Source organism: Scardinius erythrophthalmus, assembly GCF_964197995.2.
Source record: "Scardinius erythrophthalmus genome assembly, chromosome: 17".
In the NCBI taxonomy this organism is placed as follows: Eukaryota; Metazoa; Chordata; class Actinopteri; order Cypriniformes; family Leuciscidae; genus Scardinius; species Scardinius erythrophthalmus.
In genome coordinates this window covers 12054449-12069125 of record NC_138237.1, presented here as the reverse complement: position 1 = coordinate 12069125, position 14677 = coordinate 12054449, and the positions used below count along the sequence as shown (strand labels likewise).

General features: G+C 40.3%; 1 protein-coding gene across 14 annotated transcripts in view; it reads left to right on the top strand.

The window, feature by feature from the left end:
- Positions 1 to 1293: 1293 nt before the first annotated feature.
- Positions 1294 to 14677, top strand: part of celf4 (CUGBP, Elav-like family member 4) — a gene marked incomplete at both ends in the record, with an annotated part of 97577 nt that continues 84193 nt past the window's right edge. For 9 of the 14 annotated variants that reach the window (XM_081390754.1, XM_081390751.1, XM_081390760.1 and 6 more), the window contains one exon: positions 1411 to 1558. In XM_081390754.1, coding sequence (XP_081246880.1) covers positions 1414 to 1558 — 145 coding nt within the window. Of the gene's footprint in view, positions 1559 to 14677 lie in introns of all 14 variants that reach the window. The other 5 variants (XM_081390749.1, XM_081390758.1, XM_081390756.1 and 2 more) reach the window with 1 other exon arrangement.

Sequence of the window (14677 nt, the reverse complement as noted above, 5' to 3'; positions counted from 1 at the left end):
TATACCGTTTTTACAGTATTAAAATCATTGTCTATGGAAAGTCCCCATATAACATGAAAACACAACGTGTGTGTGATATACTTGTTCAAATCATGCCATATTTTTCTACCTCATTTCAAAATACGGTTTTTGAGCAAGAAAAAAAATGTTATGTAGCACAATCTAAAAATGCATTGAGCCAAAATCTACAAAACATGCTCATTGGAATGGACACTGGGTCTGAATGGGTTAAAGGTTCCTCATTGAGAACCAACTATGATACAGATTTGTATTTGTATAACCCCCATTCCTGAACACACACTCACACACACACACACACACACACACACACACACGTGTCGCCTCCCTGCTCGTACACACCGCGCGGAGGAGCTCACAGCCCTCTTTCTGGCTCGTGCATTTGAAAAGAGGCATTGCTTCTCATTCAGCGAAATACATTTTTTACGAATAAGTGCTACTACTAATAATAACTATAATAATAACAACAACATTCAAAGGATTTATCAAAGGCTGCATGCATAAGGCTGTTTTTGTCCTTGCACTTTCCGAGCGTTTCAGCACTGTCGCTGTCCATTAGCTCCCTCTGCGCTTTACAGCGAATTTGGGTGAATCCTTTGATGCTTTCCCGAAAAATGCACATAGGGGAACATTATGCATTGGAGTGCGTTGGAAAACCATTGCATACACGTTTTTAAAAAAAATATATAAACAGATTGGTCATTCAGAAGGTGCGTAATTCACAAGGCAGCGTACAAAGAGCCGTGTAAATGTGATATTTTCTTTATTTATAGTCCCTCTCCTTCGGCGGAACATACCATGTTACTATATAACGACGAGAGGGGGAGAGAGAGCGTCGTGTGACATAAAGGGAGCTGCTTTTTCTCCTCTTCCTCCCCACTGCACTGAGCGCGTTTGAGACAGCCCTGTCGGTTTAAACCGGGAGGACACCCATACCGACTTCTCAATGCAAAAAATAAAAGGGTAGCTAGAAGCAGGGGCGAGGGGAACGGAGGTAAAGCGAACGCTCACGGTCTGTCTCTCTCTCTTTTTCTCTCTCTCTTTCTCTCTCTCTTTCTCTCGTTTTTATTACATGAATGAATGAATTGAGTAGTAAGGGACAAATACAAGGAAACACGCCTCCGCCTGGACGACCAAACGCGTTTGATATTTGACTTGTGTTCAATGGTAGGTGTTTGCATCTGTACATTTTCGGCGAAAACCACAGTAGGACGTCTCATCCCGTCATTTGAAACACTTCAGAAGGCGTAGCAGCTGAAAGTCCTCGCGGTGAACATGGCAACTTTAACGAACGGACAGGTGGACGCCGCGGTGCATGGAGGAGCGGCCAGTACGAACGGGCTCGTGAACGGAATAAGCCACACTCACAGTCCCGCGAGCTGCGCCACCATTCCCATGAAGGACCACGATGCCATCAAACTATTCATAGGACAGATACCCCGCAACCTGGACGAGAAGGACCTCCGGCCGCTCTTCGAGGAATTTGGCAAGATCTACGAGCTCACAGTCCTGAAAGACCGCTTCACTGGCATGCACAAAGGTACGTTTCGCTCGCGAGAGCAGTTTCCCATTTTATTCCTGCACTATGTCTTGATTTGCTTTGCCTCCGTTTCCATCATAAAATCGAATTCTATGAACAACAGGCTTGGATGTACGGGCTATTTTATGCATACATAAATTTAACATGAAATATGTTAGGGAATAATTCATTCATTGGTTTACTACGAAAGTTAAGTATTGCTTTAGAATTGCTCCGTATCCAACGCGAAGCGAATTTTGATAAATTGCAACATAAGGCAAATGGTAGGCTACTTAGCGGTTTTTACGCGATCCTATTTTGAGGATGGGGTGGCGGGGGAGGGATAGATGGGTATGGGCTTTTTACTCTTGAAATTGACGTATCTTACTCTATTTCACAATGTTCACACTTTCTGAGTTAGTTGTTAATTCTGTGTTGTCAAGTTTTGAGATTCCACGCTGTGCATTTGTAAACCTTAACGTTCTTGAATATTTTTAAGGTGAATAACGCCTTACAAATATTGCACGCGACATGTTTAATAACTGCTTATTCATCTGTGTGAGAAGTCACTATAGAGCAAAATGAATCTCCATCTCTCCATTTAACGCGTCTGCCCTCGCTGTTCGACATTTTTAACTGTTTCCCCTCAGACGAGGAGACTAAACACGGCGCGTGAAAGTTTCAGCGACTGTACAAAGCGCATGAATATTTAATGAGATTATGCACTGAGGCAGTTTGTGATTGGTGTCTGTTGCTAAACATCTCGACATAACGTTGTAGCGTCGTACTGTGTCGATAAAGCGGTGCTAGCATAACCCAGGGATAAAAGTGAAGCGGGTCCACTTCCAAAATGGCAAATGTGGAATGTGTGCTTATCCCAGGGTTAAAACTGGTCTTTACACAGTGTTGAAAAAGACATTAACCCAGGGTTAAAAGCCCTGTAGAGTTCTGCAGAAGCTGTCTTGAGGTCCAGCTCGCTTACAAGTCCATCACTTTGTTAGTCATCAAAATAAATAAATAAATCCATTTAGACTTGTTCCATCTCCCTCTCTCTCTCTCTCTCTCTCTGTGTGTGTGTGTGTGTGTGTGTGTGGTGGGGGGGGAGGGGGGGGGGTCAGATTTTTACCTACATTGTGGTGACTAGATATTCAAGGAAAGAAAAGCCTAAAAATTTACATTGCGGGCTCCAGCAAATGGTCCTAATTATTTAACATACTAAATAATATTTTAATGAAAATGTATGAAAAGAAACTTTGAGATGTATTAAGTATTATTAGCTCAGTTTAAAAACAATAGGAGCCAATTGAAAGAACCCCACCACAATAAAAAAAAAAAGAATGCGTGTGTTTACTCGTGCGTGTGTGAGCCTCTATAAACATTTCCGCCAATTAGTTTTCTTTAGAGATCGTGTTGTGTGCACAACAAAAACTCCCTGGTATACTATCTGAGACAAGTAGCCTATTATCTTGTGTCTTTTGTCTAAGTATGATTGTGCGAGAAATAAAAGTAAATGGCAGCCGTCAAGACAATGAAAGAGAACATTATGAGCAAGGATGGGATCTGTACTGAAAGGGTATGTCCAGTAACCTCTTAATTGGGGTCGTGTAGCCATGATTGTTCCTGTTGTATTGCTTCACAATAAAATATTAATTTATGGTGACAGTCAGTCCACACAATAGCATTTCAGTGTGGTGTGTTCTAGAAGTAACAGCAGCCGAACTATAATTACCTCCGGCATGCTTATCTTCTCTTTGCCAGTTGGTGTCATATGCAGCAACTCGCGTCTCCGGTTAGGTTCAGCCGCAAATGTGCCTTATTTGTGCGCTCGCTTGCTCCTGCAGTGTGGTAATAACTGCTGAAGTATTGTACCTGTGGTGTGTTCGGAATGATCAGTTCCTGAAGCCCTCAGCCAAGGGTCCAAAGGGGGTCTCCCTAGGAAGATCTTCCCAGGGGTGTCATTATTTCACAGGCTTGTCTAATTGATCCCCAACCCAGAGGACCTTGTTTGGCTTTAGGGTCACATCAGTGGCTAATTTACCCACCCAACCCTGGGAGTCGAGGGAAGAAGCTGCTTACCCAAGCCCCAGGGATGAAGTCCCGCCGTTGTAGTAAACAAAGCTGTCCTCTGTATGTGCCTAGCAAAAATGTGGCTTTGAGAAGCGGATCTGGGGAGGGTAGGAGGTTATCTTTTATTAATAGCACCGCTGGAGTACTCCCCATCCAGTGGTTAATCATGTTGCTTGTGAACTATGGGGAGTCGTGCTGGCTGATTCTAGGAACTGTCTCCTTTTTGCAATATATGGTCCTTTGTACCCATCCCCCACTGCAGGGCCCGTATTCACTAGTGTGGTCGTCAGGCCTGCTTGGCTCCATGTTACGACTGAGTTTAGTTACTCGTTCACTCCCTCTCCACAGCATAAGCACTGGCGTCAGTGTCTCTCAAAATCTATTTCCCTTTGGCAGCAGTGCCGCTCTCTCCGTACCCTGCAGTACGCTGGAGCCTGTCCGCTTTGGAGCTCTCTTTGCTTCAAGAACTTAATATGCTGTTTTTTTAAAACTGACCTTTCCCTTCACTTTCAGGAACAGTGATACCTTGTCACTAGGGCAGCACCCTTAAAAAGTGCTAACGTGTACCCTTAAAGTTCACCTTAAATAAAAAATTCTGCCATCATTTACTCATCCGCATGAGGTTCTAAACCTGTATGCATTTATTTCCTCTGTTGAGCAGATATTTTGACTCCATAAAATGAAGGTCACTTTGGAATGAAAGTGAGGTGAATAAATGGTGAAAGAATTAAAAATTTTGGGCAAACTTTCCCTTTAGTCAGAAGTTGCAGTCATCTTTTCTCCACTGTTGTGACATAGTGAAACGGCTTCTCAAACAAAACAAAAAATGTAGGGCGGGACTTGATTGGATCATTGCTTGCTAATTGCTGCGATCTCATCATGTGAGTGACAGGTTCCTGGAGTGGAGACATCATTGGTGAACACGTCATCAGAGAAGAAATGTCTTTGCTAGGAGGAAGGAACGCTAATGTTTTTGATTAAAGATTGCAAGGGCACATGCATTTAAAAAATAATGAGGTAACACTTTAGTTAAGGGTCCAATTCTCACTATAAACTATCAGCTTATTGGCATGCATATTAAGATATTGGCTCACATAAACACACAGTAATCCCTTATTCTGTATGATCATATTCTACATCCCTTAATCCTACCCAATCCCTAAATTTAACAACTACCTTACTAACCATTAATAAGCAGTAATTGGGAGTTTGAGGCAAAAGTCGTAGTTAATAATCACTTAAATTAAACACTGCAAAATAAGATTTGTCAATTTTGGTTTCATGGGGACGTTAAAGGATCTGCCTCAGTTACAAACTAAAAGCTACCAAGCAACAATTAAAAGTACTTTATTTTTCTGAGAGTGCCTCTCAAACAAATGACTATTTTTTAAAGCTCCATAAATATTCTATTCCTACAGTAGTCTGCCCTCCTTGATCATTAACATGATCGCATTGTTTTGTTTTCCATCATTATAGGAAGTTCTCCGTCTTGGCCCTTCATCCATCACCACCTCCACCCACTTCCTCTCTTCACACGTTATCACCTCCTCCAGCCTGCTGCATGTCTCTGCCGACTCTGCTCTTCCAATCATGCGATTTTTCTTTCCATTCACAGGCTAGAAGGGGTTTTGTCATCCATTTATTCACTCACTTACCCTCCTACACACATCGTTCAAGATTTACCATTACACTCCATGCTGAGATGAGGTCCTGAATGCTCTCAGTTGGGGTCTTAGGATAACGGAACCAGAACTTCAAGCTTTTCAGTGCAAATATCGGTGTCACTTAAACACAGTTTCTGCTTCTTGCAGGTAATTGGTTAGATATTCACATGACAGACTGAGAGAGCGGCATGGCAAGCCAGTGCTGTTGAGATCACATCCAAACACAAACTGAAAATTGTCATTATTTACTCACCTTCTTGTTGTTCTAAACCTGTCTGACTTTCTTTCTTGTGAATGTTGTGAAAAATGTCCATACACTTAAAGTCAATGGGGTCCAATGTTGTTTGGATCCCAAAGTTTTTCAAAATATCTTCTGTATTCCAATGAAGAAAGAAAGTCATACAGGTTTGAAACGACATGAATTTGAGTAAGTGATGACAGAATTTTCCTTTTTGGTGGAACTACGCCTTTAATTGCTAGCTGTGCATTTTCAGCAGAATCTAAAATCGTCAAGAAAACGATCCCGCGTTCTGCTGGTAAACACCAGAAGCAAACATCGTTGAGAAGCGTGAGCGTTTGAAGTTGTGATGAGTGTAGGTGGAGAGGGAACGCGTTTGATGCTATAAAGAAGCACGTAGGAGGAGACGCTGGATTTTCGTACTATGCTGCTGAATTCTATTTTTTGATAGTCATTATTCTCATGCATATGGTCTACTTTTTGAGCTTTGTTTTTGATATGCAGACGTGGCGTGTGGGCATACATTTGATTTCGCCATGCTTGATACGCATCTGGAGAGATGACTGAATAAAGCCTGATGCGTTTTACGTGTAGACTCTAATGAGACACTGAGCGGAGGGTGCTTCATTCATCCTCATGCCTGAGCAGCCAAAGTAATGATTCTGTACATCAGTTATCTAGTCTTTAGACTCCTGTCTCTCGGGAGAAAGTGAGAAAGAGCTGAATTCTACAACACTGGCTAAAGGATGGAGATTGGGACAGTGATGGATTGAAAAAGAGAGCAGGAGAAGAGGAGAAACAAAACAAAAAAAGATGGATGAAAACAGACTAAAAGAGAGTTTAGCACAGGAATGGGCTTCTGTTTTAAACTGAGTAAGAGAAGTTGACAGTGTAAGAGATTTAGATGGAGAAAACCGGGTACTTGGGGCATGCAGGCCTGGGCTGGGGGGGGGGTTTCTTGAGTCCTCCGTTCACCAGCACTTTCATTTGGCTGCTCTGCGTGACTCAGCACAGCTAATAGAGGCCATTTGTACTGGTCACCAGCAGCTACAGGAAACATGCTGCGGACTTTAACATCTTCTCCTTGCACGCCTTTTAGCGTAGGGGAGATTGCCGCCATGCACCGAATGACTATCACTCCCAGCTTGCAAAGTCTGAGATTGTTTGCATTGTCTTGTTTAGCTGTAGCTCACAGCTAGCTTCCATGTTTGAGGGGTGCAGATGGACAAAAAAAAATGTATAATGATTTTGGTCACACTTTAGATTAGGGTCCAATTCTCTCTATTAACTACGGCTTTAGCCTCAATAAACTTCTAAATAATGCTTATTAATGGTTAGTAAGGTAGTTGTTAAGTTTAGGTATTGGGTAGGATTAAGGGATGTAGAAAATGGTCATGCAGAATAAGGTGTTAATGTGTGCTTTATAAGTACTATATAAGTACTATTATAAGTACTAATAAACAGCAAATATCCTAGTAATATGCATGCTAGTAAGCAACTAGTTAATAGTGAGAATTGCACCCTAAATTAATGTGTAAGGTGCTTTTTATTTTTTAGACAGTTGCGTTTTGAAGGTCCAAACAAGCTTTCTTTGAAAAATGTACAAGTACGAATGTTTTTTTTTTCCGTTGGGTTGACGTGTTATCGAGAGACTGAGTTAACGGGGAGGAAAATTCTGTTTCTGGGCAACCTAAACCTGAGTTTCTGGGCAGGATTTTTCCAAAAGACAATTGGATGTCCTTGCCGGAGAAAGAGAAATGCTGGGTTTTTCCTCCTGCGGCTTGGTGTTAATTCAGCTCGCGTCCTGGACTCACCATTGCATTGCTGTTGCATCATCTGCACACACAGCGTTTCTCTTTTTTTCCCCCTCTCTAGCTCGTTTGGATCTGCAGATGTTCCTAGCCTCGGCCCATCCCAAATCCTCTCAAGCCTCTAGTCTCCGATTGCTCATCCCTGCCTAGAAATCGCAGACAAGCTCCTGCTTCGAGTGCGGTATCTGCGGCGCGTGATCGATGCCCCTGTTTTGTTTATGAGTGAGTCGGCGTGTCACTGCGTAGGTCGCCGTTGTCCGTAGGTCGCCTTCTCAAAATGCAGCATTGAATACAAGTAGCACTGGTGGCACGAACATGCATGTAAATACGCATCCATGAGAGAGAGCAGGCCCATTTTTCAGCCAGACAGTCAAGAGGGTGGCAAAACTGTTTTTGTCCAGTGTAATTTGAGGCGATGCAACAGAGGTCGGCCATCAAAAGAGAAGATAGTTACTCAAGGTGAGCAATGACTTACTGATGAAAGAGAGGGAAAAGGATACACTGCATGTGTTGGCCACAGGTTTGGAGTTCTACAGGATAGACGACCTGTCTAGCAGTCCTTGCGCTGGTCCTTATTAGCTAGTGTAATTGTCTGAATTGGGCCAAAACGTAGCCATTTTCTCATACCTCAGGGCACTTTAAAACTCGTCTCAGTTCTTTCAGTCGCACGGACAGCATGGAGACGTGTTTATGCGCAACAGCTAATCCCAAAACACTCATCTCATGAATTTCATCTGTTATATACCATAACTCACTGTCAGATAGCTGTGTGAACTTTTAAACTGGAAGTAATGCCGCTTGGCGGAGGCGATTTACTTTCTAAATTGAAAACTATGCAAATATGCTACGCTGCGCAGCTTTTGCAGGCTTCCTAAAATTTTATCCTGCAAGATTTATGTCCGGCGTAATGGCCTTGTTGTGTTTTCATATATTTAAATAGCGGAACTCGAAGAGCAAGGCAGGGCTAAACTGGGTTCAGCCTTAAAAGTTTTATAAGGTTTAGCTGTAATTTCATATAAACTGCGCGGATGAAAAGCCCGAGGCCACACCCCCCTCTGCGGCACACTGGTTTTATCTCGCCATGCCTGTGAATCACAATTTTGATTTAAGAACCTCCGAAGCCTTGCAGTTTCTGAAAACAACTCTAGCAAAATTAATAGTTTCTGTTTTCAAACTAGTTGCATCATCTAAGTGTTATTGTGGTGTGTGTGTGTGTGTGTGTGTGTGTGTGTGTGTGTGTGTGTGTGTGTGTGTGTGTGTGTGTGTGTGTGTGTGTGTGTGTGTGTGTGTGTGTGTGTGTGTGTGTGTGTGTGTGTGTGTGTGTGTGTGTGTGTGTGTGTGTGTGTGTTAAATATTTAAAGGGTTTAGGAGTGATATGTGCACTGCTGTCTAGGCAAGACTAAGAAAAGGTGTCAAAGTGCCCACAATACAGAAAGAAAACAACTGTCAGTCAAATTGCTTCAGTTTCGTCTGGAGAAGCTTTTTTGCCTCGAAATGCAGGCTATCATGTAGTATATTTCCATTTTTTTGCTGTAATCAACACTAATGATTCAACTAATGAAAAATGGATCTATGTGAAAGAGCAGTTGATGTTAGATACAGTATATTTCCATTAATAGACATTTTGGTTTTTTGACAATTTTGCAAACAATAAATTGGGAATTTACTACCTTTTTTTTCTCATTTGCTTCATTTCACATCACTACGTCAGTAGCTTATCACTGCTAGATTCCCTATGGTTCCAGAGTGATTTGTCACATCACATTATGTCTTATGTGATTGGTTCAAATTCTGTGTTTGCCCATGAGCAAAGAAGGAAGAATGCAGGTTGCATAATTCTGGGAGGAATGTAAACTTTCTCCAAGTATTACAGTGTTTTTATAAGCTATAACCTATTTAGACCAATGATTGCTTATATTCTCCTCAGAAACGTATTAACTCCATGAAAAAAATACAAAAATAACACCAACCATTGTCATTGTAATTTAACATGATTTTTTTAATTAAGCGTTCCTGATGCGATCTGAGAATCTACATAGCATCCGTCTTGTTAAAAATACACCAGTGTGCTCTTTTTTTCTAAGCCCTTTATTTTAAATTCTTTTTTTCTCATTATGTGAAGCGTTACCTATTTGTTAGTCTAATGATGCTGTTTTCAAACTCCATTAATTAGTGTGCAGAGAATGGTGAGGTAGAGAACTAAAAGCCTAGGTAATAGCTTAGATCATTTTCACTGTATGGACTGATTTAAGCAAGCAACATTTTAATTACTTTTTGATGTAAACGAGCAATAAGAAGGAGAAAAAGAGAGCAAACTATTTGGAAAGGAATGAAGAGGCTGTGTACTGTTAATCATCATTGTGTCTTTTTATAGCGGATTGTAAATAGGGCTACACTGCAGATGTACAATTACAAGGAACCTGGTTGTTAGACTAACTGTTGGTTGTTTGACTATGAAAGCCTTTTTTGCAGTATATGCATTTATTGTTTTAAGAAAAATCTGTGTAAATGTGATAAATGGAGCTGAGAATACCACACTCTTATTGGCAAATGAGAACTTTAGCCAGATGTTTAACACAAATTATTTATTTGTTTTATTTTGTTTTGTTTTTGAGGTGTACACCAGTTACAGTCCTGTTTCACATCTTTTTTGATGGAAGACAAATTTAAACAAAAGTACTAAGTAATATTAATTAACTACATGTACTTACCATAGAGTTATGGTTAGGGTTTAGTTTAGGGTTAGTTACTTGTAATTATGCATAATTTACAGTTATTACTATAGTAAATACATGTAGTAACGTGTTAGTATGTCACTTTAAAATAAAGTGTTACCAAAATCCCTCCTTGAATGTAATTTTTTTTTCTAGTGGTTCAGTTTTCTTTAAAGAGATCTTGAATCAAATTACATCTTAGCACCGTTATAAATACCTAACATAATCATAAAAAACAAACAAAGAGTAGCTTTGACATTTCAAAATCCAGCCTCAGTGTCAAAAAAGCTTCAATGTAAGGGATAGTAGATGTGTAGACAAACTTTGCAAATAGTATTTGTCCCAATTCTGTGAAAATCTCTTTCACAGATGTGTGTACCTGGCTGTGAGGTGTACTACTGAGCCCATTCCCACACAAATAAACAGCCGTTAAACTTATGGATCCAAAGTGTAGAACTTGAGTTTCCATGCATGCATTGCAGGAAGCAGTAGTATTTAAAATCCTGCAATGAACAAATGAAACAATTTTCCATGGGTCAGTGATAGCATGAGTGCACACAGTGTGGCAGAGTTACGGGCCCTTAATGGGTCTTTGCTTTATACAACACTCACTCACCATTTCCTTGTAAACAACAGCCTGCGTGTGTATTAAGCGTATGTGGTAGCTAAAAACATCCTGGTACTTGCATGTATTATATTTTCTCATCTTATTATACATGACTGAACCAACATTTGTTTATGTCATATTGAATAGTCAAATAGATTAGCTATATTATTAAGCATAACTTGTCTTTTCTTTATGACAGAAGCAACAGTGCATTAAGAACTGCTGTTTTGTGAGCTACATGTCAGAAAATCGATCTTTATTTTGATTATTTGGAGGACTTACCAGAGTACGTCTATACAGACAAAAGGTGTTCTCGTACCTATGCTAATGTACCATCTTTTGCTGAGCTGTCTTGAGATTTATCATGCAGGGTTTGATATAAAACAGAGGATGTGTGGAAACTAGTTGTTTTCAGAGAAGCAGGAGGGCATTGTGGGATACATGAGGGTGGAGGATATGCTTTGCCTGCAGTCGGAGCAGATCAAGATGGTGATATGATACCGGCCAACTCCAGCGCGTGGAGATTGCAATGTTTATGTATGCGGCAGTATATGCGTGAGTGTATATGTATAGCATTCAAAGGAAGCTGTGTGTATCTACTTATCTTTTGGTTGTTGATTCTCAGCATCCTTTGATGCAAAAGTGATTTGACGGCGCTCATGTACCCCAAGAAAAACACGTAATGATTCTGGAACAACCCCCTATTAAACCATTATGAGATTATAATTAGCTTGACGTCTACTGAAACAGTCTATTTGTTATTCATAGGGGAATACGATTTTTTTTATTGAGGCATTGTTAATAAATAAATCCTCATTAGTGATTTTCCCACTCAGTGTTATTGCATGTAAATAGGATTTTAATGTCATGATATTTATTGGACTGAAATTCATTCGGCATAAGACGTTTAAAGACCAACCGGACTGCTAGCGCATCAATAACCTTTTTGTCTGTGTTTTCTTACAGCTTAGAGCTACGGAACCCGAAAGCTGTTATCTTAAAGCTACACTGTGTCATTTTTTTAGTTGATTCTTTGCAAAAAACACTTTGTTCTTTCAAAATGATATGTGCTCATTAATGTGTAATTACTTCTACCAACTAATCAAGTATTCTCTTAAGCATAGAATCTGCCATTTAGAATACATACGAGCGAGTCGCTCGAATGGCGGCAGCCATGTTGCGTCTCCATCTTGAAAATACATTAGCCAAAGAGGGACATACCTGGAAATTCAAGCTTCACCTTTCGCGTTTTTACACTCGGTGGCACCGTGATGAATGCGAGGGGGAGATTACTCGTGACTGACGACAGATTTGAAATAATACGGCCACCGTAGGAGTTAAAACGCCCTCGGAATGGGAGGGGCTAAAAAGTAATATTCAGTTGGTAGTCATATACAATTTCACCGCTAGATGGGAGAAAATCCTACACAGTGTAGCTTTAAGATTAAAGTGGCTAAAACAAACCTTACGAAAGCTTTGTTCAGAACTGTTCAGAACTAAAAATGTTGTTTTGCTTGTCTTTTCACTCTATCAGAAAACCAACCAAAAAAATCAATGTTATGAGGGTCAGGGTCCAGTTCAAACCTTTTCATTAATCCACTGCCATCGAAGTGGCTGTTAATGCACTTTTAATTCATGGGATGATTTTTTTTTTTTTTTAAGTTTGCATTTCAATTGGATGTGAGAAAGCTGGAGCAATTGCAGGCATCTTTTAAGGTTTGTTTTGGGAATTAGGAGAATATATGAATAAGTTATAAGAATGCGAGAGAGAGAAATAGGGGAGGTCAGACTGCAGAATGCTGCTGGGAATAAACTCAAGATTCTTCAGATTCTTCCAGAATGGAAGTCTGAAAGTTGCAGCTTGGATTTCAACCGTGCTGTGAAAGTCTGTGTGGCAGTTTAAAATGTGCAGAGCCCACTTTCTGAGGCAGAAAATCTGTATTTCATGCCCAAAATGGGCATTAAACCTGCACTGAAAGTGATGCCACGAAAAGCCTGGGTGCTTGAGAAGCCCCTCCGTTGAAATATGTGCGACATAACATTTGCTCATGAATTTTAATATGTTTGGGTTTATTGGGGGGGGGGGGTCTTCATTTGCAAGAAAGCATGAAAGAACGCGATAAAGATGGATTGCGAGGGAGGGAGGGGGGTTGGATAAAAGAGAAAGGAATCGGGCAGAAAGAGAGAACAGGGGAGTCCCTGAGACAGATGTCACCATCACCGCAGATTGATGGCTCTTGGCCGGTTTCCACGCCGAGCTTTGACCCCGCTGTCCTTTGCAGTAATTTATAGGTGACGGTTTTAAAGATTTAAGCACTATTTTGTGGCCTCGGACAGAGAACGACCTTCTAATGCAGGGTCGCAGTCGGTCGGGAGCTAAAAATGAGCCTACTCGCACCCATGCAGATCGGACAGTGCAGTACTGAATACATGAATTTGTTGTTGAATTCTCGCAGGCCAGCCCGATTAATTAAAAACACTGTTTGTTTTAAGGATGTGGATTTTATTTTAAATATACAGTGTGAGTGTGGATGACATTCAGGGTAATAACTTTCAGCTTGAAACATAGAGGACTGGAAAGGGGAAGTGTAGGGGGACTAGACACCCTGTGCAGCTTTTGGCTGTGTATCCAGCGGACCCAGCTGGGTCTGTTGTTGGATGAGGTGTATGAGAGGCCCTTATGTCTGCAGCAGTGGCTCGTGATCGGTGGGGGGGCTGGGCTCTCTAGCACATCATCACTCATTTGCAATTTAATGGCCCCAGAGATCACCCTTTCCTCACCCCACCAGCCCATTCCCAGCATGGCAAAGCTTATTAGCAGAGGTTTTAAATAATAATAATCTCCAGTGACTCTACTGCGCTATCCTCCCCCCTTTCGAGATGCCCGGTCAGTGGGGTCCACCAGGGTGGCACAAAAAAAGAGCTCTTTTGTTTATTTTGGCAGGGTTCAGATTGAACCAAGAGATGTCTATAATACCTGTTCATCTAAAAGAATAAAATATTAATTCAGTCAATTAAGGTCACTTTTTTTTAAAGAGCGTTCTTAAAATAATTTGCTACCGGTAAAACATCTACTAAAATATAATGAAATATTTGTGACTTATCTTCATTTGTTTATGTTGGAATTTGAATTGGCCACATTCTATCATTCTATTGTTCTATCTGTTGTCTATCTATATATTGTTCTATTATTTTATTTACATATTGTTCTGTCTATCATTCATTTGTTTGTTCTATCCATCTATCTTATCGTTTGTTTGTTCTATCCATCTATCTACTGTTGTTTGTTAGTTCTCTCTGTCTGTCTATCTATATATCTATCTATCTATCTATCTGTCTATCTATCTATCTATCAGTAGTTTGTTCTATCCATCTATCTGTCATTTGTTTGTTCTATCCATTTATCTATTGGGTGTTCTATCTATCTATCTATCTATCTATCTATCTATCTATCTATCATTTGTTTGTTAATTTGTTCTATCTATCTATTTATCTGTCTATCGTTCATTTGTTCTATCCATCTATCTGTCGTTTGTTTGTTCTATCCATTTAACGATCATTTGCTCTATATATCCATCTATCGTTTGTTTGTTCATTTGTTCTATCTATCTATCATTCGTTCATTCTATCTATCGTTCTGTGGCTTTCTAGTTACAGTTATATGAATTTCTTTAAATTACAATCATATTTGATTCTGTTTGGAAAAAAATATTTTTTACAATTCTACTGGCATAAATATTAGACTCTTCATCTTTAAGAAATAAACACAGTGTACTTTTGCTTAGTTTTTTTTTTGTGCTTTTTTAAGAAAGTGTCTTTCGTTTCAATCTATGACTTTTCCCTGGAGACCTCCAGTCGATGCAGACATATTTAGACCTGTCTGGAGGTAGCAGACTACATTATTACAAAGCCATAATGTTCTGTAGAGAACCATATTGTCCCAGGCTTTGATGACACTGATAACGATGACTGGCTAACAATGCTCCTTTTAGTAGGCAAATTATAGTCTGTGCAGAGTATTCTCTCTTTTAATTCCCAT